This window comes from Gnatocerus cornutus, chromosome 7 (assembly GCF_029298725.1).
Source record: "Gnatocerus cornutus isolate USDA-ARS CGAHR chromosome 7, icGnaCorn1.1, whole genome shotgun sequence".
Lineage (NCBI taxonomy): Eukaryota > Metazoa > Arthropoda > Insecta > Coleoptera > Tenebrionidae > Gnatocerus > Gnatocerus cornutus.
In genome coordinates, this window is record NC_142239.1 from 14,931,424 (window position 1) to 14,952,782 (window position 21,359).

The following is a 21,359-nucleotide window of genomic DNA, read 5'->3' on the forward strand; positions in this document are numbered from 1 at the left end:
TTTGGGTTGAAGGCTAAAGGAAAGAGACCCAAGCAACGAAAAAATTGGTGGAGGTTTTGGAACTCTGAATAAATGTCGTTTTGTATAGGTGGTGACATTTTGCGTTTGTACTTAAATCGATAAATCGATGTTTGGAGAGGTGAATAAATAAAGAATTAAGTGGATTAACACGGGCGATAATTAATTTAATTATCTGTGCATATGCATACATAAACAACCAAAGAACATAAAGATAAATATAGAACAAATCAATTAGAAAATCATTTGAAATTACAAGAACTTTCTTGTCCGATTGTATAATAATCAGTCTTATAATATGTTTAGCGTTCATAAAGTGACTCTTCAAAAATTGTAAAGTAAAAAAGACAAAAAAGTTGAAAAAAGACAATAAAATAAAACCCAAAATCGATCTCATATATTTATTTGCTCATTTATTTACAAAAAATACCACAGAATTTTACTCAGACTTCGCTTCTGAGGAATGTTCGTTCTCATCGGTGCACTCTGTAATTCTAACAGTCTGCTCGCTCTCCTCGTTTCTGCTGGAAGTCCCTGCAGTCGTCGTCGTCGTCGTAACCATCGAACTCTCGCTACTGGTCGTCGTCGTGGTAGTTTTAGGCCTCTGAGGCCTATTATAAACAATTCTCGGCCGAAACGGCATTCTTGGTGGCATCATTGGAGGCATCCCAGGTCTAAATGGATAGGGAAAAGCCCCTGGAGGAATCATCTGTCGTGGAAGAAACCTTGGCTGAAGCATCGGATTTGGTACCCAGAACTCAGCTCCCTGGAAAAAACGCCACAATTACCACCAGAATAAAAGAGAGAAACGCGTACTTCAAAGTAAGGATTTGGTATCCTGGGGGCCTCGTACATCCCCTCGTCGTGTCTGTCTGGAGTGTAGCGTCTTCGCGGCGATCTGCTTCTCCGTGGAGATCTACTACGACGTGAGCGTTCGTAACGACGTGGAGAGCGACTATAGCGAGAGCGGCGGTGGTGAGGCGAGTAACTCCTGCTGCGTCCCCTGAAAATTTAGACGTCATCTAGGGAAAGTTTAGGGTGTCTTTACCTGCTGCTGCGTCTTGGTGGCGGTGATCTCGTTCGTCTTCTTTCCGGCGGTCCTCGATACTTGGGTGGTGACCGTCCCTTTTCTACCACTTTCGGGGGTGGCGATCGCGTTCTTCGTCTTTCAGGAGCGCTTTTGTACCCCGGAGACCGACTATGCCTCTTGTAATACCTCCCAGGACTTCTACTCCTTCCTCTTTCTCTCCGTCTTTGCTCAGGAGAGCGACTTCTTCTATACCCCGACCGTGAAGGCGAAGAGCTCTTATAGACTGACTTTCGGGAGTGAGAGCCGCTGCGGCTAAACACCAAAACTAATACACTAAACTTTTTATTTACCTCGATCTTACCGAGATCTAGAAGGAGCGTAACTTCTGTAAGCCTCCCTCGAGCGACCCCTGGAGCTCTGCGGCTGCGGACTTAACCGTTTTTTCCCCTTTTCGTCATCTTTAGAGACACCTCTGTCAATGGAGCTGCGACTGGACGGCGAACTACTTCTGGATTTATTAAGAGGGTGAGATTTCTCGCTTGGTGCGTGGGGGGCTGTCAGAACCATACGTTCTTCATTACTCTCTCTATTGACTACAATATCTTCGCGGTCGAAAATAGGTCGCACCCCTTCATCTGAAATTGAGCGGTTTTCAGAGGCGGAAAGAGGGGAAACGCGCAAAGACGAATTACTCCAAAGAAAACGTGAAGTTACTTTTCCAATGTCACAAGCAAACACAAAAAAACGTGAAGAAAAACAAAAATTGGAAATGACTAAAGTTTTAGCTCCCAAAGTGTTACATAAAACACTTTCTTTGGAATAGTTCAACTACAGATACTATTGATTATATTCTAAAAGTAAATGTTGTCTTCTTTCGTCCTAGTCTTCACTTTGTTGATCTTGTTGGAGATATGACAATTTGTGAATTTTTAATTATATTAATTTTTCTTCATTAATTAAGATGAGATTGACAAAGAGTGACTGTTTAAATTACTCAATTCCAATCGTAATTATTTTATAAAACTTTAAAAGGAAAATAATTAGGGCGTCTTCTTTCTTCTGTCGTTGCATCTTCAGAGGTCTTCTTATTAAACTAAACTAAATTTACTTAGATGCAAAAGAAAAATACTAAAAACATTACCAGTTTAAACAAAATTACATTAAAAATTTGATAATAACTTCAAAAACAAGTTAAGTGTAAAAAATTAGTCAAACATTATTATCTAGAACTTACTTTCATTGAAGATTCAAATATTGACTATTACTTGTGATCCTGTGAGATGAATCCTTCTCCTCCTCATGAAGTTGTGCCCAAAAGTCTTCTCAACTTTAAATTAATTAAAATTACAAAAAGAATTACGGTGTACTAAAAATTTTCAAAGCCTAGAATATAGTCGTAAAATTTGATATGACTGAGACAAATCTCAAGTTATAAAAATATGTTTACCGGCACGATAATGAATTATTAAATCAGCTGGATCATCCAAACTTCTCAATAAAGGTCCTGACGAATTTGGCTCACTTACATTCCTTCTCATTATTGCAACTTTGATGCTTTTTAATTCGGATTTATCCAAGCCTAGGCGCGTAAACGTTGTGGACTGGGTGTCCGAAGACCTAAAGGTGTTCGTTTTAGAAGCCCCTTTGTCAAATTTTAAACGACTTACCTGGTATTCGAATTAGACATTTTTATTGAGTAATTTGATCAACAATGTGAGTAAAAAAACTGTTTTGTTATCGTAGGAACTTCCACTTTCGTTACAAAGTTTGATTTGACATAACCTCTTTTCGGATAGCTGACACATAACGCGTGGTGTGAAAAGAAAGTCCCTAAATATACACTAGGATTAGACAGTTGTCAGCGCAATGTTGTATGTTTGGTTGCCTATACTAATATAAAATGTAAAATTTCAAATGTTATGTTATTAAATATTATTAATATCTAAAACTTTAAAATTACATTTTAAACGTTATTACACTACTAAAAGTATTAATCTAGGTTTTTTTCAAAACAATTAAATTTAATCTAATTGTGCCACTATTTTTAAAATCGAAAAATTGTTCATTATTTTTGAAGCTTGGACATGACGGATATAAATGAAAAAAATGTTTTCACCATCTAAAATTAATAAATCAAATTCTTCTAAAATAACCCAAACTTACCTCAACACCCATTTTATAATTTACTGAAATATTATCTGAATATTTGACTTTGAACGGTTTCTGAGAGTTCGTTAAAAACATAAGATAAAGTTTTTGGTTTTGTTCATTCCATTTGTACCATTCCAAGTCAATTAAAGCATTAAAAACTCTACAAGACTGATTTTTATAAGATAAATAAAGTGGTTTTTGTTATTTAATTGTTACCACTTCTTCGATTTCTTGTCCAATTTGTGCAAGGCCTCCAACAGTAAGAAAAGTTGTTATCCCAAGCATAATTATTCGAGAATTTTGTTCGGCCAAAGAGTCATGAAACTAAACAAAAATTAAACAAAGAGACGGATAAAAACAAACCCAAAAGTAGTAGACCACAATATTGACAATGAGAAGAGTACCAACAACTTGGAATGGATAAATATAAATTTGCAGACCTTTAATAACCGTTGTGAGCTCTCTAAAAAAAATCAATTATTTTTTTTTTATTTTAGTTTTTTAGCTTACTGAGAAATTTTAATGTGAAGCTGAATACAAAATTTTAGTTCTCTCTCTATATCTTCATGGGTACAAAAATGTTTAAGTTCTTTTAAACGATACAAACAATTTCGAATATAACGCTCTAATTCAATTAAATAAACCTTTCCACGAAACAATGGTTGGACAATCGCTATGTATATCAGTGGTATCATACATAACCTTCCACACCAACATACAAAAACATGAAATCCAAAAATGTATTTGTCAAAAATAGAAAAATACTCAAAAATTAAGAGCATGTAATATATGTCTTTATCTACTTTTGAAGGAATTATAAAGAGAATTGATGTTACCAGTCCTATGAAAATGACAAATATCAAATATAAAGTATTTATAAATAGACTTTTTTCGTAATATTCATCAACTTGTTTAATAGTAGTACTTTCCCAGCATTTTAAATTTTGTAAACACGTTTGTATTAATTTAGAGAGGTGTTTTAAAGAACACAAACATAAAAATACCTAAAATTGATTACAAAATAACAAAAAAGTTCTAAAACGTACTTACATAGAGCGTTGTACAATAAATGGGCCCATATTGCACAAAAAAAATTATGTCAGCTTTGTTACAAAACAAATACATCTGAAATAAAATTATCCCAAAAAGAAATAGAATTATAATAGTTAAGAGAATTTTGATTAGTAGTAAATCGAAGATATCAAATACGAGAAACTGGCACAATTTTTCACATTTTGACGTGTCAATTTTAAAATCAAAATTACAAATTTTTATTGATCTGACGAACTTGCAAGTCATAATGGAGCCACACAATAAGTCTAAAAGGCAAAACTCTATTTTATATAATGAGTAATATCAATAAAATAAAGTACAATTCTATAAAAACTTTTGCTATTATTCTTGATGTTAGTTTCGCTCTTGAATTAATCAATTTACAGGACGAAATAAAGAACTTCAAACAAGTAAGACTTTGGAAAGTCTATAATATATGTATACAACATGACCCAGTTTTTTATTGAAAACAAAAAGAAATACAAATCAAATAAATTAGTCCACATATTTTTATTTTAAATCAAAATTATTTTGACCCAGAACAACGAGAATTGTAACAAAACTGTTTTTTTATTACTCTATAATTAAATAATGTGACATCATTGCAATAGCTTACAGTAGACAAATACTGTTCCGGCGCCTCCACCATTTTTGTGCTTCTTATTTCTGAAGCTTCGACATGACGGATATGAAAGAAAAAAATGTTTTCAGCATCTACAACTAATAATTTTTTTTTTTCAAAGATAAATCCTACTTACCTCAACCCCCATTTTATAATTTATTGAAATATTGTCGGAATATTTAATTTTAAACGGTTTCTGAGTGTTCATTGTAAACATAAGATACAGTTTTTTGTTGTTGTTGGACCATAGGTACCAATCAATATCTATTAAAGCATCGAAAACTCTTCCCGACTGAAAAATTTTCAAGAGAATGAAAGTATTTTCCGATTTAATTATTACCACTTCTTCAGTTTCCTGTCCAACTTGTGCGAGGCCTCCAACAACAAGGAATGTTGTGATTCCTAGCAAACCTATACGGGGATATTGCTCGGCCAAAGAATCATAAAACTAAGAGAAAAGTAAAAATAGTAAAAAAGAAAAAACGAACCCAAAAATAGTAGACGACAATATTGATAATGAGAAGGGTACCAACAGCTTGGAATGGAAAAATGTACATTTGTAACCCATTGACGACTGTTATGAGAGCCCTAAAACCGCCACTATAACAATCAAGATTATGTGTTTGTTAAGCTTACTTGGAAATTCTAACGTGGCACTGAATACAAAATTTAAGTTCCGTCTCAATGTCCATATCTGCGCTGTAATCATTAAGTCTTTTTAAGCGGTGCAGACAAATTTCAACACAATGCTTTATTTGAATGAAACAAAAACTTCCTCGGAACAGTGGTTGGATAACTGTTATATATACCACTGGTATGAAACAGAACCTTGTGCACCAGCTCAAAAGAACGTGAGTTCCATAAATATACTTATCGAATATAGATGAATACTCATCGAAAAGGTAGAACAGATAAGACATGTCTCTATCTAAACTTGAAGGAATAATAAAAAAAATTGAAACTCCCAGTCCGAAACTTATAACCAGTAAGAGATACAGTGTGTTTAGAAGTAAGTTTTTTTCGTAATTCTCTTCGACTTCTGGAATCGGAGTGAGTTTCCATGATTTTAAGTATTGTAAGGATGTCTGTATAACTTCCGCTATGGAATTTAGAGAAGAAATGCACAAAAATACCTGAAATATTAGAAGAAAGTGAGAATGCAATTCCAGAATTGTACCTACATAGAGTGATACACAATACATAGGTCCATATTGCACAATAAAAATTATATCAGCTTTATGACAAAACAAATAAGTCTGAAACAGCATCGTGATAATGAAACATACAAATATAACAAGTAAGAGAAGCTTGACTAGGAATATTTCGAAAATATCAAATACCAGGAACTGCCACAACTTTTCACATTGTGATTTGTTAAGGAAACAATGCCCGGCGAATGTGCGACGCATGTTGAAGAGCAACTAAAAACCTCAAAACAAGTAAAAATATCAGTTTGTTTACTCTACTTTGACTTTGACCCAGAAGAAAGCGAAATTCTATAAAAACTTTCTTGTTTTAAACAACACAACTTTAGCTGTCATTATTGATATTCGTTTCGTTTTATCTAGAAATTAAGGCCACAAGAAAATTTCAAATAAATAAGAAACTGGAAAATTGTTAATGTTTACTTTTTCCACTATTCATTATTATTCAGCAATTCATTATAGATTTCTTCAAGTTATACAACTAATTAAAATAATTACTGCTGACCATGAAAATATGCTTCTATTGCATCACAAATTTGAACAAAAAAAATGGCGAAAATAATGCACTTTTTGATCGTTTTTGCATGTCGAATGTTTTTTTAACTTGGTTTGAGCAGACTACAATAAAAACTGTTAATAATCCAAGTTTCTTTCAGACTTTGTCATTATTTTACCAATTCCTTGGTAATAAAAACACAGTTTATTTGAACACCTTTCCAATATATTTATGTATTTATATTTTTGTATACATTTGTGCAAGAAATAAAAATGCAAACACCATTGTGACCACAGCTCCTCATTTAAACTCTATCAAAATAATCGACAGTATCTCCAGACTTGAAATCTCCCTTCTCCAACAGTTCCAGCAACTTCCCCACTGTTTGTTCAGGCGTTAAAATGCTCGTCTCCTTCACCTTCTTGAAGCTATTTTGCACCTCCTCGCTTTGGGCCCCCTCGATAATCCCATCAAACATGTTAGTATCCACAGGACCTGGTGAATAATTAAAAACAACAATATTGGGCTCCTCTACAGCCAGCACCTTGAAGAACAACTCTCTTGCAGCCTTGGAAGCGCCATACATCGCGAGATTTTTAAAAGGAGTCCGCCCAGCAAGCGAGGTGATGTTGACCACCACCAACTGTGGGGCTATCGGTCGGATCTTCTTAATAAAAACAGAATTCAACGCCGCTGCTGAGAACAAATTCAAATCGAAGTGTTCCCGCCAGGACTTGAAGTCATTCAAATCCGTCGTTTGTTTGATAACCCCCGTGGTCCCCGCGTTGTGGAAAATGACCCCAAATTCGATTCCCGACGTGTCAATTGTGGAAGTCGCCGTTCCGATGATCGTTTCATAGGTTTTGACGTCAGCGGTGGATAAATCAACTGCACGAGTAATTATCGACAATGACTTGTCAACTTCTTGAATGAGATTCTTGGTTTGTTCAAGGTCGCTTTCTGACCTCGCCAGTAAGATGATGATGGAGTTTTGGTTTAAATTGCGCGATATTTCAAGAGCGATGGTACGTCCAATGCCTCTAGAAGCCCCAGTTACCAAAACAAGCGCTTTTTTGGAGAAATCAATTGATGTCATTGTGGCTTTCCTCTTTCTCGCTATCGCTGGTCTCTAATTGATCGTAGTCGAGTAGTTCGACGACTTCGCCTTTGTTCAAAGCTTGTTTCTGCGGAAGAATTGTTCGAATGAGCTGGGAGTTCCCCACTGGAGTATCCAAATCGTTGTCTTCAAACTGAATTTCACCGTTCAGCAAATTCTGCATGCACGCCTCACGTTTTTCAATCAACTGCTTCAACACATTGGGGTCATTTTTTATGTCGCGGAGCTTTTTCTCTACAAATTAAGGTTAAGAACTGGGCGCAGTCATAAAAATTTTTACCTAAAATCGCGAGGTACTGATCCGAATCGGGCAAAGTATCTCGCACTGCCGGAATGAAATTATCTTCAAAGGATGGAGGAAATTGACTGGCCACTGCAGTTTCGTTTCCGGCGCTGCCCCAAGGATCCATAAGAACTGATTTAGTGGTTTTTGTTTACGCTGCTCTTATCACCTTATCAACAAATATTTACATTGCTGCCAACCTTGGTCGAATTAGTGGAAAACTACTGCGTACAGTCGAACAATGGGTGCGTGTTCGGAACGTCACCACCGTCTTCTTCAGAGGCCTAGGCGGTGTTCCAACCACTCCTTCTTTAATTAGTACGAACCGTGGAATTTTCAAGAATTGGTCGCACCACCGGGATTTCACTGTAAGGAGTAACGTCACCTGTCACCTGTCACTTTTGACAGATGTCAACCTAACACGTGCCGGGTTCAAAACACTAGTTGCGTTTTTTTGTGCTTCTGAAGATGCCGAAGCCGCGTTTCTTCCCCAAGAAGAACTTCCACAAAGGTAAAACCAGCGCGTTTCAGAAGAGTAAAGAATACCAGCACCAGAACCAGCTGAGCGAGAAGGATGTGGGCATCACTGAGTTTATAAGCAACTTGGACGGGTTTTCCGGTGTTATTAAAGCTCGTTTTTCCGACTTTCAAGTCAACGAAATTGGTTTGGATGGAGAGGTCGCTAAGCTAACAGACCAGAAGATTCCGGAGGATTTCCGGACGAAACAAGCCGAAGAGGAGGTTCCGGAAGAAACCCCCTCGCCTAAAGTTCCTCAGGATGTCTGGGAAAACATTAAGAAGATGATCGAGACGGGAGCACCAAGCAGTGTTGAGTTAGACGCCACTGAAATATCAAAAGAGGACAGAGCAGGCATCCATGAATGCTTGAGGAAAGTCTTTGGGAAGAAAATCGTAGGCAACACTGTGGTTAAAGACGATAAGAAAACCATGAATTTTATGAAATTTGACGGGAAGAACGAGACGCGGCTTATTTGGCCCAAAGACAAGGGAGAGTATGTGCATTTCTTGGTTTATAAGGAGTGTCTGGATACTTTAGAAACGACTCTCAGACTGGCAAACTGCATTAGAATCCCAGCGGCGAATTTCACTTACGCTGGAGTCAAAGACAAGAGAGCTAAAACCACCCAATGGTTCTCAGTGAAGAAAGTCGAACCGTGGAAACTCATCGTCAAAACGCGACCTCTACATAACGTAAAAGTCGGCAACATCACATTCAAAGACACCCCGTTGAAACTAGGAGACCTTCAAGGGAACAAGTTCCGGATAGCCCTTAGGAACGTAACTGGAAGCGACGACCTCATTGAAAAATCCCTTCAGAGCGTCAAGGAAAAGGGTTTTATAAACTACTACGGGTTACAACGCTTCGGGAACGATAAAGAAGTACCCACTTTTGCCATCGGTGTTCAATTACTACTAGGTAATTGGAAGGAGGTCACTTCAAAGATCCTCAAATCGATTTTTATTGATTGGATTGTTTTAGGCTTGTCAACTGATCCTGAAACCCACGACATCGGATCGGGCCGAGTTCGACATCACCAAAGCCAAGAAAGTCTATGCTGAAACCGGAGATGCAGCGAAGGCTCTGAAGGAGTTTGACCAAAACAAGAAGACGAGTATTGAGTATTTGTTGCTTCAGGGGATGACCAAAGGGCACGCCAACGAGTTCGTGAATGCTCTCTCTAGTGTAAGTGTTTGGAAATCGCTCCACGTCTTCATCTGGTTTTGCAGGTTCCTAGAAACACGCGGCTTCTGTATCTTCACTCTTTCCAAAGTCTGGTCTGGAATACAGTGGCGTCGAAACGAATCGAGCAATTCGGACTTGAGGTTGTTGAAGGCGATTTGGTCTTTACAGAGAGTTGTGATGAATCCGACAAACCGGGAGTTGTAGTGCTAACTTCAGACGAGTGTGCGAAGTATTCCGTTTACGATATCGTGTTACCGTTACCGGGGTATGACGTCACTTACCCCAAACACATGGAAGGGTTTTACAAAGACACTCTGGAGAAATACGGGCTAAGTTTGGAAATGACCCGACAAACTGTCAAGTATAGAGAAAATTAGTAACAACAAAAAATTCATTGAGTTTTTCAGGGAATATTCCTTGAGTGGGGCGTACCGAAAAGTGCTAAGAAAAGTCCAGAATTTGTCGTGGAAAATAATGCATTATGACGACCCCAATTACAATTTAATCCGCTCCGATTTTGAGGAACTGAGAGGAAAGGAAGAGCCCGGTGATGTCATCAGAGGGGCTTACAAGGCCCTGGTGTTGGAGTTCACTCTAGGATCTTCAAGTTACGCCACAATGGTACTAAGAGAGATTCTCAAAACGGACACCGCGAGCAGCTCTCACGCCAAACTCAATAACTATCACACGCCAAAAGAAACACCAAAAGTTCCTGAAGATTGTACTGAAAAAATTGACTTACTAAATGACGCAAAGAAGTTTGAAGCATTCAAGAATTTGGTTTTCACTGAGGAAGAGTCCTTGAAACGGAAGCATGAAGAATGTGAAGATGGTAATGGTAAAGTTGCCAGAATTGAAGAAAGTGGAAGCTGAGCGTTACTGTATTCAGATTAAAATTTTACATTTTATTGTAACTATTAAGTTAAGATGTAAGTTTAAAATTATGCAAAGTACTTTTGGAGTTCGCCCTTGTCATATAAGGCCTTGACGTCGGAGCCCCCACCTAGGCACTTTCCCTTAACAAAAACTCTTGGCACCTACAAGACATAATTACACAGTGCAACTACATTTGTACAGTCTTACAGTTTTGGCTCCAGTTATCTCCCCCAGAATGCCTTGGATTTCGTCACAATCATCTCGCTTATCCAATTCTACAGCAGTGAAGTTCTGCTTCAAATTGTCAAAGACTTCTTTAGCTAACTTGCAATAAGGACAGTAGCTCTTGGAGAAGATCACGACATTGTCGCTTTTGATCAAATCCTGGACTACCTGTGCTTTGGGCGAAGACATGTCTATGGGTAGTTTGGAACTAAAAACACCCATTATCTTGCTGAGTAGAATTGAAAAAGAAGCTGACATATAACAGTATAACGTATTAAACAAAGCTGGCAAGCCCATTTTGTGGTTAGGAAGCACAACACTAAAGTTATATCGGTGAAGGTGCTATCAACTTACTGTTCAGGTGGCTGTTTATTTTGACGTTGAGAAATTAAATATGCACGTGCTTACAAAGGAAACCTTCGAAAATGTTAATGAACTAGAAATTAAGGACGTCAGAGAACGGGTTTGAGGTTCGAGAAATAATGAGATGACACTGATGACAGATCGTATATTAAAACGTCAAATTTGAGTTATTCCGGACATCGAACGTTGCGGTAAAGTTGCTGAGTTTTTCTCTTTTCTAGGGAAGAAATAGATTTAGGAGTCCTAGATTATGTTGTAACTCTTTTATTTAATATTTAAAATTGTTTCCAAAAACAAATCTTTTATGTCAGCTTAACATTGTACAAATTCCATTAGGCTTGTGTTATAAAAATGTCAGAGATTTTAATTTTTAATTTTAATTTGGATTTTCTCGTAAATTATTACAGCTAATAACGAGAAGCAGATAAAAGGATGATTTAGAAATACCCAATTATGCTGTAAGCAAAGTTTTGTGTTGATGTAAAGACTTTATAATTTTTTGTTGAAAAAACACCAAAGGGGTTAAATCATGAACTTTTCATGAACCAATTTTAGCCTCAAAAGCAAGAATTTGAGGTCTGTTTTTCGATTGGGCGCTTCGTTAACTTTTTATTTTTTCGTTAACTTTTAAAATTTAACATAAATCTAAAGAAAAAATAACTTGGCTTGTCAATTTTAATCACCAAAGAATGAATCTGAACTCTAAAGTGCAAGTTACAACGTAAATATTATTTAATTTAATATTGAAAATGCGACTGAAAGTATGCGTGCCGTGTGTCTTAGCTTAGAAACATTCATTCCGGAAACCGAACGTTGCGTTAAAATGTCCCAATTTTGTAAATACGAGTAAAATTACGCTTGTAGCAACAGAGTAACTTTGTCTTTGACCAAGACTGAATTCAAAAACTGCATAAACAGCAAATAAGAATTTTTTTGGCGAAGCACAAGTTCAAATCGTTTTAGTGGACCTTGGTTTACAGTAACACGTTGGTAACCCTGACATTTCAAAATTCATGTTGTAACCTCAGTCTCTCAAAACCATCAACACAATTTAGACTCTCAATTTAACTTCGGCATTGAATTCGGGACGCAATAAACTCGCAAATTATAGGAAGAAACATTTTATTAAAGATTATGTACACTTTATTTAACAAATTACGTTACCTACCTTGCAACAAAAGCACCGTTAGGTAAATATATAACTAAAAATAAATTTTAACATCAAAGATAATAAATAAATAAAGAATAGGAACTATAAATCTACCTATAAATTAATTACATATACAGTGTACACAAATAGAAATTCCCTGTAAAATTAAGTCCACTTAACCTGAAAGAATGTAGATTCAAAACTCCATAAAAAGATCGATTTTTCTATTTAGGACGTTTTCTTCAATTCAATTGTAAAGGCAGTGACTTGACTAAATAAAACGATTTTGATTCTCATCACCTTGCTATTGCTATACACTTTAATTACGTGTAAGGTATTGAAAAAAGGATAAAAGACTTAAGTTATGGACAAAAATATCGATAAATCTTAATATCAAATTCTATTTTTCTGTTAGCGACAACTGGAGGATTTCTTCAAGCATTTTTTCCTCTTGTAATCGTTCCTGTTCTTGCTTTTGCCTTTCTTGTTCTGATAACATAAGAGCCATGTGTAAGTCGGAGTCTACTTCAGGGCCAGGAGTGTTAGTTTCCACTGGGTCTACACTGTTCTGGTACAGCTCTAAACTAGCTTGGATAGCTCTACAACACAGGGTCAAAAGCGGGTCTTATACAAGGAGTTTTACCTTTGTAACTGTCTTTCTTCCTCCCCGACTAAGTTAGGGGTGGCTGGTCGTGACGGCTTCTGAGCTTTAAGCGCTTCCCATATATCCACCTAAGGGACAACTCTAGTTATGAAAAAAATAGTATACACAACTCACTTCTTCCTTTTCCGTGCCAGCGTCGATTAAGCTCTGTTGTATCGCAAATTGTAAGAGATCGTCTTCCTCCTCTGTACTAAACTGTCGCCTTCCATCAGCTGTTGCTGGAATTAAACATGTCAAGACGGGAATTTTAACAAAAAGAATGACAATGATGTGAGAAAATAAAAAATAAGGAAAAAAATTAAAACAAAAAATGGTACGTGCATTACCATTACCAATCTGGGAATATCCCGCTGGAAACTGAAAGATACTTTCATCAAGAACACACGTCAGTCTGTCTTCTTCTTCGATTCTACCAACATGAGGAACTGAAGCGTCTATCGCGAAGATGTTCCCAAAGGTTATCCTAGCATTTAGCACGTGGAAAAGCGGAATTTCTAGAAAAAAGTGTTGTGACCACAACTTCTCCTTTTTTTTTCAGTACCTATTTTAACAGGAAAACCAGACGGTAGTTGCATCTGAATGAAATCCTTCAACTTCGCAAAATGCGAACTCGAAATCGCCATCAGATCAACAATCGGAAGAATTTGTTCCGGCAAAGACAACGGATAGTTTTCACACAGCCACAAATTAGCTTTAAACTTCTGTATCTTAACACCAACTTCTTTGGGTCGCCCTATATCCCGTCCCTCCAGATCCACCTCCGAGTCAAAGTATTCCTCCGGTGTTATATTACACGGATTACTCATATTAGTAAACTCTTTCGGTTGAGTCGCCGCCGCTTGATTCTCCTCCACTTCAGCAATACCTAAGAAATTCTGGAGAGGTGTTTTATTATTCCTACTTCTAGCTTTATCAGTTTCTGTTAAGTGCTCCGTTCGTGTTTTCGTGATCAATTCGACGTTCGAAGCGCTGAAGACTTTACAATTGTGGCCGTTTACTACTTCGCTTTTGTCGGAGCGCCACCCCCAGACTCCGGCTTTGTTCCTTTCAAAGCTTATCTTCTCGGTGTCGACGTAGGTGGTTACTATCGGTGTTGTTAGTCGTTGTGAAACTGATTCTTCGTTTGGGACGAGAATTCCAAGAGCTTCGTCGGGAGTTTTCATCTCCTCGCAGTAGACTTGCTTGATGTCGTGGTTGATTTCCATCATAGTAGCACCATCATCTAGAAGAACAAAACGTCAGAGTGCTGCCAACATGGGAAAAAAATTCAAAGCCTCCTATACAACACACAGAGTGTTTTGTGAATAGTAAATCTGGGAACTTTATGGAACGAGAATCAAACAAAAAAACTTCAGAATTTCTCTTTAGGAAGTCCAGAAACTGAACAATTCGCGGTCTATTTGTGAAACATCCTGTATAAAAGAGATACTTACTATGACCATGGAAAACATAGCTCCTATTCCCTCTCTGCCAAGAAGTGTGGTCAAATCCTAGCAAAGTTGTATCTATGCGCACATTAGAACCTTGTTTGAACACTTTGTAAGTATCACTAGGGCACATTCTTGAGACCAGTGGGACTGAAATTGCAATTTAGAAATGGTGACTTTTGTGTGTTTAGAGTGGTACCCCAACTGGTAAATTCCCATTTCATTTCCACATAGAAATCAGGGGCCTCTTTTAGTTTTTGTAACAGCTCTGGAATGCCGGCCATTCTATTAGAATACCTCTGAAAATCCCTCCTTTCTAAAACCATATGTAATAATTCTGGGTCACCTGTAGCTACTGCTTCTTGAACAACTGTAAGAAATCAATGAATTTTTTTAAGTTTTCTCGTCATTGCTCATGCCTGTCCATCCGTCCCGGTTTTCGCAGTTTACGTTGGCTTCATTATTCAATAAAGTTCTAGCAGATTCCAAATGACCTAAAGTAACAGCAAGCATTAAAGGAGTTCGCCCCCTATTGTCTAATTTTTCTTTGTCATGCTGTAAGATAAACTTTTGGTGATTAGCATGGATTTAGAGGGATTATCGACGCAAACAATTACCTCTTTCGTTTTTAATCTCGTTTCTAACTGTTTATAGTCGTTCTGCCACACTAACCAATGCAGAGGATACTCCTTTTGGATAAAGTCAACTTCCACCATCTTTATCTGTATTTGTAAAATTAACGAGATATCACATTAAAGGAAACATAATTTAATTAGGATTAAGTGGTGCACCCGTTTCACTGTTAAATTTCAGAATGACAGAACTGCTATCTGCTACACACCATATTTGACTGATGAATCATGCTGTGAAACGTCAAAATAAAGCAGAGGTGCTCAAAATGTCAACGGAACGGGCGCCAAAAATTAAAAAAAAAGAACCATGAAAGCAAAGATTTTCTTCATACAAATGCTATGAGTTTACTGGTATTTTATAATTGTAAAACAAAGATCAATAAATAAAAAACTGTCAAAGACTTTTGTTACAATCTAAAGCGAACCAAAGGATAGATGTCATTTTTGACACAAGATGTTGACACATGGGTGTAAACGTAGTTCTCAATTTTCACGTAACGAAATTGGAAACTAACTTGATAAAACAGCATTTTTTGTCAAATTTTGAAGACAAATTGCATTGAATCTAAAATGACAACTGAGATATTTTTAACACATTTATATTGAAAAAAAAATTAATTAGGGATTGATATCACAAACCCTCACAATTAACTAAAAATCATATTTTTAAGGCGTCGCGACGCCAAAACTATCAGTGATAAAAAACAAATTTTTGCGTCAGCTTCTAGAGCTTTGTCAACTTTGAGCGTATGCAAATTTTCAAAATTTTGTCTTTAAAATTAAAGACGATTTTGGGGGTGGACATAAGTGTTGCCGGACCCTGTATAGGTAAATATCAAAGTCCCTGTTACATCTATAGGTCTGAGCGAGTCCACTAATCGCGTTTCCATGTTGATGACGTCAAAACGGTTCGCCTTTTGGCGTGAAGTTTGAATACATTGGTCAGCAAGCAAACTGCAGTACACCGGTATATTTTTGCATGCATGTATTTTCACTTTTGACACTCAATTCAGTCATAAACTAATTCGACCAAACAAGCTTTTTTTAAGGTTTCATGACGAGCACAAATGGTGTCTCCAATCGCTGCTTGACCCAAGTGCCTCTAATGAGAATAGTAATTCGCAATTGGCTAATCAGTACCAAAATGCTTTCAAATTCAAATGAAAGATCGGAAGCTGCACTGTCAGAAAAGTTTGGTCTGCCTATAGATGTAGAGACTTTGTCTTGGTCCATTCCTTCAAAATCGACCGACTTGTCAGAGATGTCGCTTACTTCGCGAGATACAGAAACCTACACCAACAACCCTCGATCTGTCACTAGATAAGACAGATTATAAGAAAAAATATCGACAGGCGAAACATTTCCTTCGAATACAAACTTGTTTGATTCTACATCAGATTCTGTGCAAATATATTCACGTCGACACCTCTGATAGAACATTAGTTTATTGAAGAACACAAAATAAGGTAAGCAGAATTGTTATTAATTTTTGTTTGTATTGATGGTTTCTTCTGTGATTTATTTAATTCGAAACTCATAGAAGCGGCTGTCCTATTTTACATGGCTGAATACACTAGGTACACAACTTTTTATACATTTCTTTATCTGTTACAGAAAAACAATGGTTCAAAAAAAGCAGTTTGGTGTTGATAGTCGATTGCTTGACGAATTAAAAATTTGCCAGCTCACTAGAAAGCAAAAAACAAACATGTTTGAACAATCTGCCATTGTTTCCATAAATGGCGTGGGAGAAACCAAATTGATTGTCAACGTCACCAATACAAGATTAACAATTGTTTCTACACATATCCAGAATATTCGCGTGCCAGAGCAGGTGATTTATGAGGTTGACGAAAGAACGGTGGAATTAGTGATAGACATAATTACGTTGATCAGAATAAGATTCCGTAGTGCTGTTCATTCATTAGGTTTTACAACAGCGCTTGGTAATTTGGCCAAAAATGATTCCTCAGACTCATCAAATGAAGAATCCAGTACATCTCTTTCCACAGAGGAGTCCCAAGCCTCCATTTCACCATCGGATCTAAGAATGCTGGGGTCACCAACTGAAAATTAAGTGTATTATAAAAGATTAATTATTACAATCCATTTATTTTGTAGAATAAAATTAAATAAATTATTCATAGTTTTATTTATGTCAAGAACACAAATATTTTTTGATAATTGCAATTTTAGTCAATTCTAATAGGTTTTAATTCATTAGTTCAATCTATGACAACGTTTGAATTGTTTGATTTTTTTAAATTAAATATTTAAAAAAAAATTGAATAATCTAAGGTGTGCTGAAGTGACCCAAAAGAAAAACGGGGTAAGTTTCTTAAAATTTTAACTTTTAAGAAAAGAACAATTTTGTTCAATGGGTTGACTTCTAGAATCATTAAATTTGAATAACTGTTGTGCTGAACAGACATATCTACATGAGTTTGTATAGCATGCCTTCTACCTTATAAAAACAGGGCGAAATCATCAAAAAAACAAGGGGGCTTACTAGTACAAAATTCAAAACAGGGTAAAATGCATTAACATTGTAACTTTTTAATATACCTACCTTAATAACAGTAACATTTTTTAAATATTTTTTTTTAAATATAGGTAAACCTACCATGAAAACTTGGTAAAATGGTTAACATATTTGCTTTTTAAAAGGTGAACTTGTTTGAACGAAACCGTATTAATTTTTGTGCTGAAGTGGCCCAACAGAAAAACGTAAAATGGTAACTTTTCTTGGCCGAAACCATATTCACGTTTGATAAAACAGGATATATTTCTTAAAATTTTGACTTTTTTAAAAAAGGGTGACCTCAAAAAACCCGTCAATTTCTTTAAACATTTTTAACTTTTTAAAAGTTACCTTGAAAACCAGGTTAAAATCATTTAAAACTCTCTAAAGGCTCTAAAGGGGCCTCACTAGTAGTTGTTAAAAATGACGCGCTCAAGATTTTGACCCTTCATTGCAATAAGCGAGCAAAATGTAAAACCAAATTCACCTACCCCTAAAGAACACTGTCGTGTCTAGAGTTTTGTATCGGCGCACCCTGCACGCGCCCCTCCCGGTCGCGAAATCGATCTTCCCTTTAGAACCATGAATGAACAACCCTCAAGTAGTGTGACATTGACATTTCTGTCAAATCTACGGTTTTATTTTCATTTCTTCATCCGTTAAATCTAAATTCCTGTGTCACCGATTCATCCCTCCAAGAAGTACAATAATGTGGCATCACTGACTCATCTCATCATGGCTTCAGCAATAATAGACCGAGAAATCCTTGAAACCAACGAAGAAGTGCCTGATTGGGTTCTGTCGAAGAAAGGAATAAAAATGTTGATTAATAACAATGCCAAAGAGGCCCAAGAGCTCTTTTCTAAATACCCAGATAGTTTACCAATGTGCGCAGGATACTCCTTCGCAGCTTTCATGGTGAGATTTTTTATTATCGCACTTGATACGATGAAATATTCCAGGATGCCTTAATGACCTTCGAAGACGACAAGCTCAATTTAGCTACATCTGTTCTGAAAGAAGTAGAACGAAAGTGCACTTCAGAAAGCGGCTGGTTCAAGTCCGTAAAAAAAGCATTCGGTTCCAGCGATAACGTGTCTTTAGCTGAAACTTTAGAAACGCAGATAATATTAGCCGATTCGCAAGTTTGTTTAGCGATTTTAACTTTCTTACAGCAGGATATTTCGGGGTATTTTAAGGGAGGGTGGGTGTTGAGGAAGGCGTGGAAAGTGTACCAGAGCGCTTACCACGAAATCCTTCAGTTGTACAAAGAGATCGTTGGAGAGTCAGACAAAAAGTTGCCAGGTACTCACCAAAGAAACTGAAACGCTTTTAACATTTTCTTGTAGAGGCGATTATGGAGACTCCGGATAGTGGAAGTCCCACAGGCTCAGAACACGCGGATCTTGGTTCCTCCTCCAACGGGTATATTAAAAAACTCCCATATTCCCATTCCGCTATTCTTTCAAACAACACCCCTCACGACACTTCCGGTGCTTCCACCCCCAACTCAATGAAGAACAACTGCAGTCGTTCTAGCATTGACGGGTCCGCGATGACTTTCCTCAAAAAGTCGTTTTCGGTAAACAGCGCCTTATCCAAACACGTCCACAAATCCGACTGGAGTTCTTTCACCAGTTCGCTTTCGTTAGCTTACATCACTTCAACTTTTCATCTCTTCTCACCTACAGACAAATTGTGAGTACGCACACCTTTCTTCCAACGGGTATTTTATCGGAGAGTTGCAGGAAAGGCCCCCAAGTGGACAAAGTGACAATCGAAAGGCTAATGGGAGCGGTTTCTTTCGGTTACGGGTTGTTCCAATTAGGGATCTCATTACTACCACCGTCTTTGTTAAAACTAACGAATTTCTTGGGCTTTGGAGGCAACAGACAAAACGGAATATCATGTCTTATGTATGCGAGAGAAGGAGTGGACATGCGGGCACCTCTAGCAACGTAAGCAACACGAAGAAACCTCTTCAGTGTTAACAACCATTTATAGTTTGTCGCTGCTGTGGTACCACACCATAGTCCGCCCTTTTTACGCCCTCGATGGTAGCAACGTCCAAGCTGGAGTCAACGCAGCAACGCAACTCCTCCAAGAGTCGGAAAAAGAATACGGACAATCAGCACTGTTCCTCTTCTTTAAAGGGCGCGTCAATCGCTTAAACGTGCGTAGTTCTTCCCTTTGTGTACGACAACCACACGCGTTTTTCTTACAGTCTGACATCCCCAACGCTTTGACGTCGTTTCAAGCCTCCGTCGACAACGCCGCGCAACGCGAAATTAAAATCCTAGCCCTACACGAAGTCGGTTGGTGTCACCTTATCCAACTCGACTATTCCAGCGCGGAGAGCACCTTCACCTACTTGAAATCTTGGAGTCGCTGGAGTAGAGTCTTCTACAGCTACTTGGCAGGAATCTGTAGCGGATCATGTCAAAACTCCTCGAACCTAACTGTAATCAAAGAACTGAAATCCTCCCAGTCGGGAAACCGCGGCAATCAACTCGAGGAATTCTTAACGAAACGAGCCAAGTGTTGTCCGTCCGATGAAGCGACTCAACTACCACCAATCTTCTGGAAACTGTTAGTTTACGAGATGTTGTACCTCTGGAACGCATTACCGAGTTGTTCTCCGCAGAATGTTGAGAACATTAAATTAGGTTCGACGAGGTTGTTTACGATGGTTGACTGAACTTCTTTTTCAGATTGTAAAGAAGTTAGTAGCGACCATGAGCCGATGCAAGCGCTCTCAAAGCTGATTCTAGGATGTTGTTACTGCATCCAGAGGGATTATCCTATGGGAATTGAAAGTTTCAGGAGATGTCTAGAACTAAGGAAGAACACACCGAACAATGCCATTGATGCCCACATTTCTGCATTTTCTCATTACGAACTTGGGGCGTTACTAATAAAATCAAATGATGTGAGTAAAACAGTTCAATGTTAAAGTGTTAGCGTGTTTGTTGCAGACTAAAGCGGAAGGAAAGCAGTTGCTGCAAAACATCAGCAGCTACAAAGATTACGATTTTGAGCAGAGGCTCAATGTGAGGGTACATTCTATGCTAAAACACTTGTAGACCAATAGCGACAATATTCCAATAGAGCCAACAAGTTTAAAGAATAATTTTGTACAATTGGTGTTTTCTTATCACATACTTAGAATATTATTAGCTTGAGCTATAAATTGAAGAATTATAAAAGACATATGCTTATGATGAAAGTTACTGAGCTGATTCATGTACTCAGAGCTAAAATTATAAAGAACTTAATAATATATTCTAAATTTATGACTCATTTAAGTATAGTTTTATGATTAGAGTACGAAGCACGAATTAAATAAAAGACGGCATCTATTTTCGGTACCTTCGATTCGCTGTTTTAATAGTTTTATATCCGTCCAAATTTGCACTACGTTCTATTCGTTATTAAATAATAATTTATTACCTATAAATGTTAAAATTTAGAAGATCAAAATAAATATTATTAATTGCGAGCGATTTTTCATTGCCACTTCCTGTTTGGTCTTTTTCAATCTTATCGTAGCGTGGACTACTTAAAGTCCTCAACTGTTGTAGCTAAATTTATCACATTTGCAGACTATTTTGAACAAAATAATGATTTAAGACTTACATTACTCTTCCTGCTGATATTTTATTTTTAATGAGGTGTGATAAAACTGATAGCTTAATGGCAGTCGGCACGATAATTTTGAAACAACGGATAAAGAAGTTCCAAATTTGTATATAATTCTAGACGCTCCGAAAGAGTAAACAGCAAAACATGGAGATAAGCTTAAGCAAATAGCAACGACCATT

General features: G+C 37.2%; 8 protein-coding genes across 12 annotated transcripts; 2 read left to right on the forward strand and 6 right to left on the reverse strand.

Moving 5' to 3' along the window:
• Nucleotides 1-405: 405 nt before the first annotated feature.
• Nucleotides 406-2,855, reverse strand: LOC148171436 (uncharacterized). Its single transcript, XM_088041819.1, has 6 exons — nt 2,716-2,855; nt 2,496-2,665; nt 1,410-1,683; nt 1,067-1,360; nt 835-1,021; nt 406-784 (listed from the first exon to the last, which is right to left on the reverse strand). Exons 1-6 carry the CDS (start codon nt 2,733-2,735, stop codon nt 458-460), a joined length of 1,272 nt encoding a protein of 423 aa, XP_087897945.1. The 5' UTR covers nt 2,736-2,855; the 3' UTR covers nt 406-457.
• Nucleotides 2,856-4,884: 2,029 nt separating this feature from the next.
• Nucleotides 4,885-6,518, reverse strand: LOC148171437 (uncharacterized). The gene is made up of 9 exons (XM_088042318.1): nt 6,503-6,518; nt 6,404-6,438; nt 6,341-6,370; nt 6,056-6,295; nt 5,511-6,007; nt 5,363-5,462; nt 5,215-5,322; nt 5,011-5,166; nt 4,885-4,966 (listed from the first exon to the last, which is right to left on the reverse strand). Exons 1-9 carry the CDS (start codon nt 6,516-6,518, stop codon nt 4,913-4,915), a joined length of 1,236 nt encoding a protein of 411 aa, XP_087898444.1. The 3' UTR covers nt 4,885-4,912.
• Nucleotides 6,519-6,778: 260 nt separating this feature from the next.
• LOC148171438 (sepiapterin reductase-like) lies at nt 6,779-7,762 on the reverse strand. Its single transcript, XM_088040964.1, has one exon. The coding sequence runs from the start codon at nt 7,669-7,671 to the stop codon at nt 6,880-6,882; it is 792 nt and encodes a 263-aa protein (XP_087897090.1). The 5' UTR covers nt 7,672-7,762; the 3' UTR covers nt 6,779-6,879.
• Nucleotides 7,692-8,102, reverse strand: LOC148171439 (uncharacterized). Its single transcript, XM_088042319.1, has 3 exons — nt 7,973-8,102; nt 7,736-7,926; nt 7,692-7,697 (listed from the first exon to the last, which is right to left on the reverse strand). Exons 1-3 carry the CDS (start codon nt 8,100-8,102, stop codon nt 7,692-7,694), a joined length of 327 nt encoding a protein of 108 aa, XP_087898445.1.
• Nucleotides 8,103-8,341: 239 nt separating this feature from the next.
• On the forward strand, nt 8,342-10,633 carry Pus7 (pseudouridine synthase 7). Its single transcript, XM_088040963.1, has 4 exons — nt 8,342-9,427; nt 9,477-9,680; nt 9,725-10,041; nt 10,088-10,633. Exons 1-4 carry the CDS (start codon nt 8,444-8,446, stop codon nt 10,551-10,553), a joined length of 1,971 nt encoding a protein of 656 aa, XP_087897089.1. The 5' UTR covers nt 8,342-8,443; the 3' UTR covers nt 10,554-10,633.
• Nucleotides 10,544-11,307, reverse strand: LOC148171441 (uncharacterized). Of its 2 annotated transcripts, XM_088040966.1 has the most exons (3): nt 11,136-11,307; nt 10,764-11,010; nt 10,544-10,717 (listed from the first exon to the last, which is right to left on the reverse strand). In XM_088040966.1, the coding sequence occupies exons 2-3, from the start codon at nt 11,001-11,003 to the stop codon at nt 10,622-10,624; spliced, it is 336 nt and encodes a 111-aa protein (XP_087897092.1). In that variant the 5' UTR covers nt 11,004-11,010; nt 11,136-11,307; the 3' UTR covers nt 10,544-10,621. The 2 variants fall into 2 exon arrangements, with proteins under 2 accessions (XP_087897092.1, XP_087897091.1); XM_088040965.1 differs by lacking the exon at nt 11,136-11,307 and having other exon boundaries at nt 10,764-11,129.
• A 942-nt stretch (nt 11,308-12,249) lies between these two features.
• Nucleotides 12,250-15,254, reverse strand: LOC148171442 (ankyrin repeat domain-containing protein 13D). 4 transcript variants are annotated; one of them, XM_088041767.1, is made up of 9 exons: nt 15,003-15,254; nt 14,805-14,940; nt 14,585-14,755; nt 14,392-14,535; nt 13,500-14,180; nt 13,285-13,452; nt 13,073-13,176; nt 12,938-13,026; nt 12,250-12,893 (listed from the first exon to the last, which is right to left on the reverse strand). In XM_088041767.1, the coding sequence occupies exons 1-9, from the start codon at nt 15,099-15,101 to the stop codon at nt 12,695-12,697; spliced, it is 1,791 nt and encodes a 596-aa protein (XP_087897893.1). In that variant the 5' UTR covers nt 15,102-15,254; the 3' UTR covers nt 12,250-12,694. The 4 variants fall into 4 exon arrangements, with proteins under 4 accessions (XP_087897893.1, XP_087897892.1, XP_087897891.1 ...); XM_088041766.1 differs by having other exon boundaries at nt 13,291-13,452; nt 14,805-14,952; XM_088041765.1 differs by having other exon boundaries at nt 14,805-14,952.
• A 2,843-nt stretch (nt 15,255-18,097) lies between these two features.
• Nucleotides 18,098-20,993, forward strand: LOC148171443 (tetratricopeptide repeat protein 39C-like). The gene is made up of 8 exons (XM_088041627.1): nt 18,098-18,456; nt 18,501-18,843; nt 18,888-19,236; nt 19,287-19,496; nt 19,543-19,711; nt 19,763-20,204; nt 20,250-20,467; nt 20,514-20,993. Exons 1-8 carry the CDS (start codon nt 18,274-18,276, stop codon nt 20,619-20,621), a joined length of 2,022 nt encoding a protein of 673 aa, XP_087897753.1. The 5' UTR covers nt 18,098-18,273; the 3' UTR covers nt 20,622-20,993.
• The last annotated feature ends 366 nt before the right edge of the window (nt 20,994-21,359 follow it).

Bases quoted from the DNA above. Each gene is read 5' to 3' on its own strand.
- LOC148171441 (XM_088040965.1), bottom strand. From the start codon at position 11,078: ATGGGCTTGCCAGCTTTGTTTAATACGTTATACTGTTATATGTCAGCT. The intron at 10,718-10,763 runs GTAAGACTGTAC...TATGTCTTGTAG, and splicing joins AGATAACTGGAGCCAAAACT to GTGCCAAGAGTTTTTGTTAA.
- LOC148171436 (XM_088041819.1), bottom strand. From the start codon at position 2,735: ATGTCTAATTCGAATACCAG. The intron at 1,684-2,495 runs GTAAACATATTT...GCTCAATTTCAG, and splicing joins AATAATTCATTATCGTGCCG to ATGAAGGGGTGCGACCTATT. The intron at 1,361-1,409 runs GTAAGATCGAGG...TTTGGTGTTTAG, and splicing joins TACGCTCCTTCTAGATCTCG to CCGCAGCGGCTCTCACTCCC.
- Pus7 (XM_088040963.1), top strand. From the start codon at position 8,444: ATGCCGAAGCCGCGTTTCTTCCCCAAGAAGAACTTCCACAAAGGTAAA. The intron at 9,428-9,476 runs GTCACTTCAAAG...GGATTGTTTTAG, and splicing joins TACTAGGTAATTGGAAGGAG to GCTTGTCAACTGATCCTGAA. The intron at 9,681-9,724 runs GTAAGTGTTTGG...CTGGTTTTGCAG, and splicing joins TCGTGAATGCTCTCTCTAGT to GTTCCTAGAAACACGCGGCT.
- LOC148171442 (XM_088041765.1), bottom strand. From the start codon at position 15,101: ATGGTGGAAGTTGACTTTATCCAAAAGGAGTATCCTCTGCATTGGTTA. The intron at 13,453-13,499 runs GTACTGAAAAAA...ACTTTTTTCTAG, and splicing joins TGGTTTTCCTGTTAAAATAG to AAATTCCGCTTTTCCACGTG. The intron at 12,894-12,937 runs GTAAAACTCCTT...CCTGTGTTGTAG, and splicing joins GAAGAAAGACAGTTACAAAG to AGCTATCCAAGCTAGTTTAG.
- LOC148171439 (XM_088042319.1), bottom strand. From the start codon at position 8,102: ATGGATCCTTGGGGCAGCGCCGGAAACGAAACTGCAGTGGCCAGTCAA. The intron at 7,927-7,972 runs GTAAAAATTTTT...CTTAATTTGTAG, and splicing joins TCAGTACCTCGCGATTTTAG to AGAAAAAGCTCCGCGACATA.
- LOC148171443 (XM_088041627.1), top strand. From the start codon at position 18,274: ATGGCTTCAGCAATAATAGACCGAGAAATCCTTGAAACCAACGAAGAA. The intron at 19,497-19,542 runs GTAAGCAACACG...AACCATTTATAG, and splicing joins ATGCGGGCACCTCTAGCAAC to TTTGTCGCTGCTGTGGTACC. The intron at 20,205-20,249 runs GTTCGACGAGGT...CTTCTTTTTCAG, and splicing joins TGTTGAGAACATTAAATTAG to ATTGTAAAGAAGTTAGTAGC.
- LOC148171438 (XM_088040964.1), bottom strand. From the start codon at position 7,671: ATGACATCAATTGATTTCTCCAAAAAAGCGCTTGTTTTGGTAACTGGG.
- LOC148171437 (XM_088042318.1), bottom strand. The intron at 6,371-6,403 runs GTTGTGTTGTTT...AAGTTTTTATAG, and splicing joins TATCAATAATGACAGCTAAA to AATTTCGCTTTCTTCTGGGT. The intron at 5,167-5,214 runs GTAATAATTAAA...AAAATTTTTCAG, and splicing joins GACAGGAAACTGAAGAAGTG to TCGGGAAGAGTTTTCGATGC.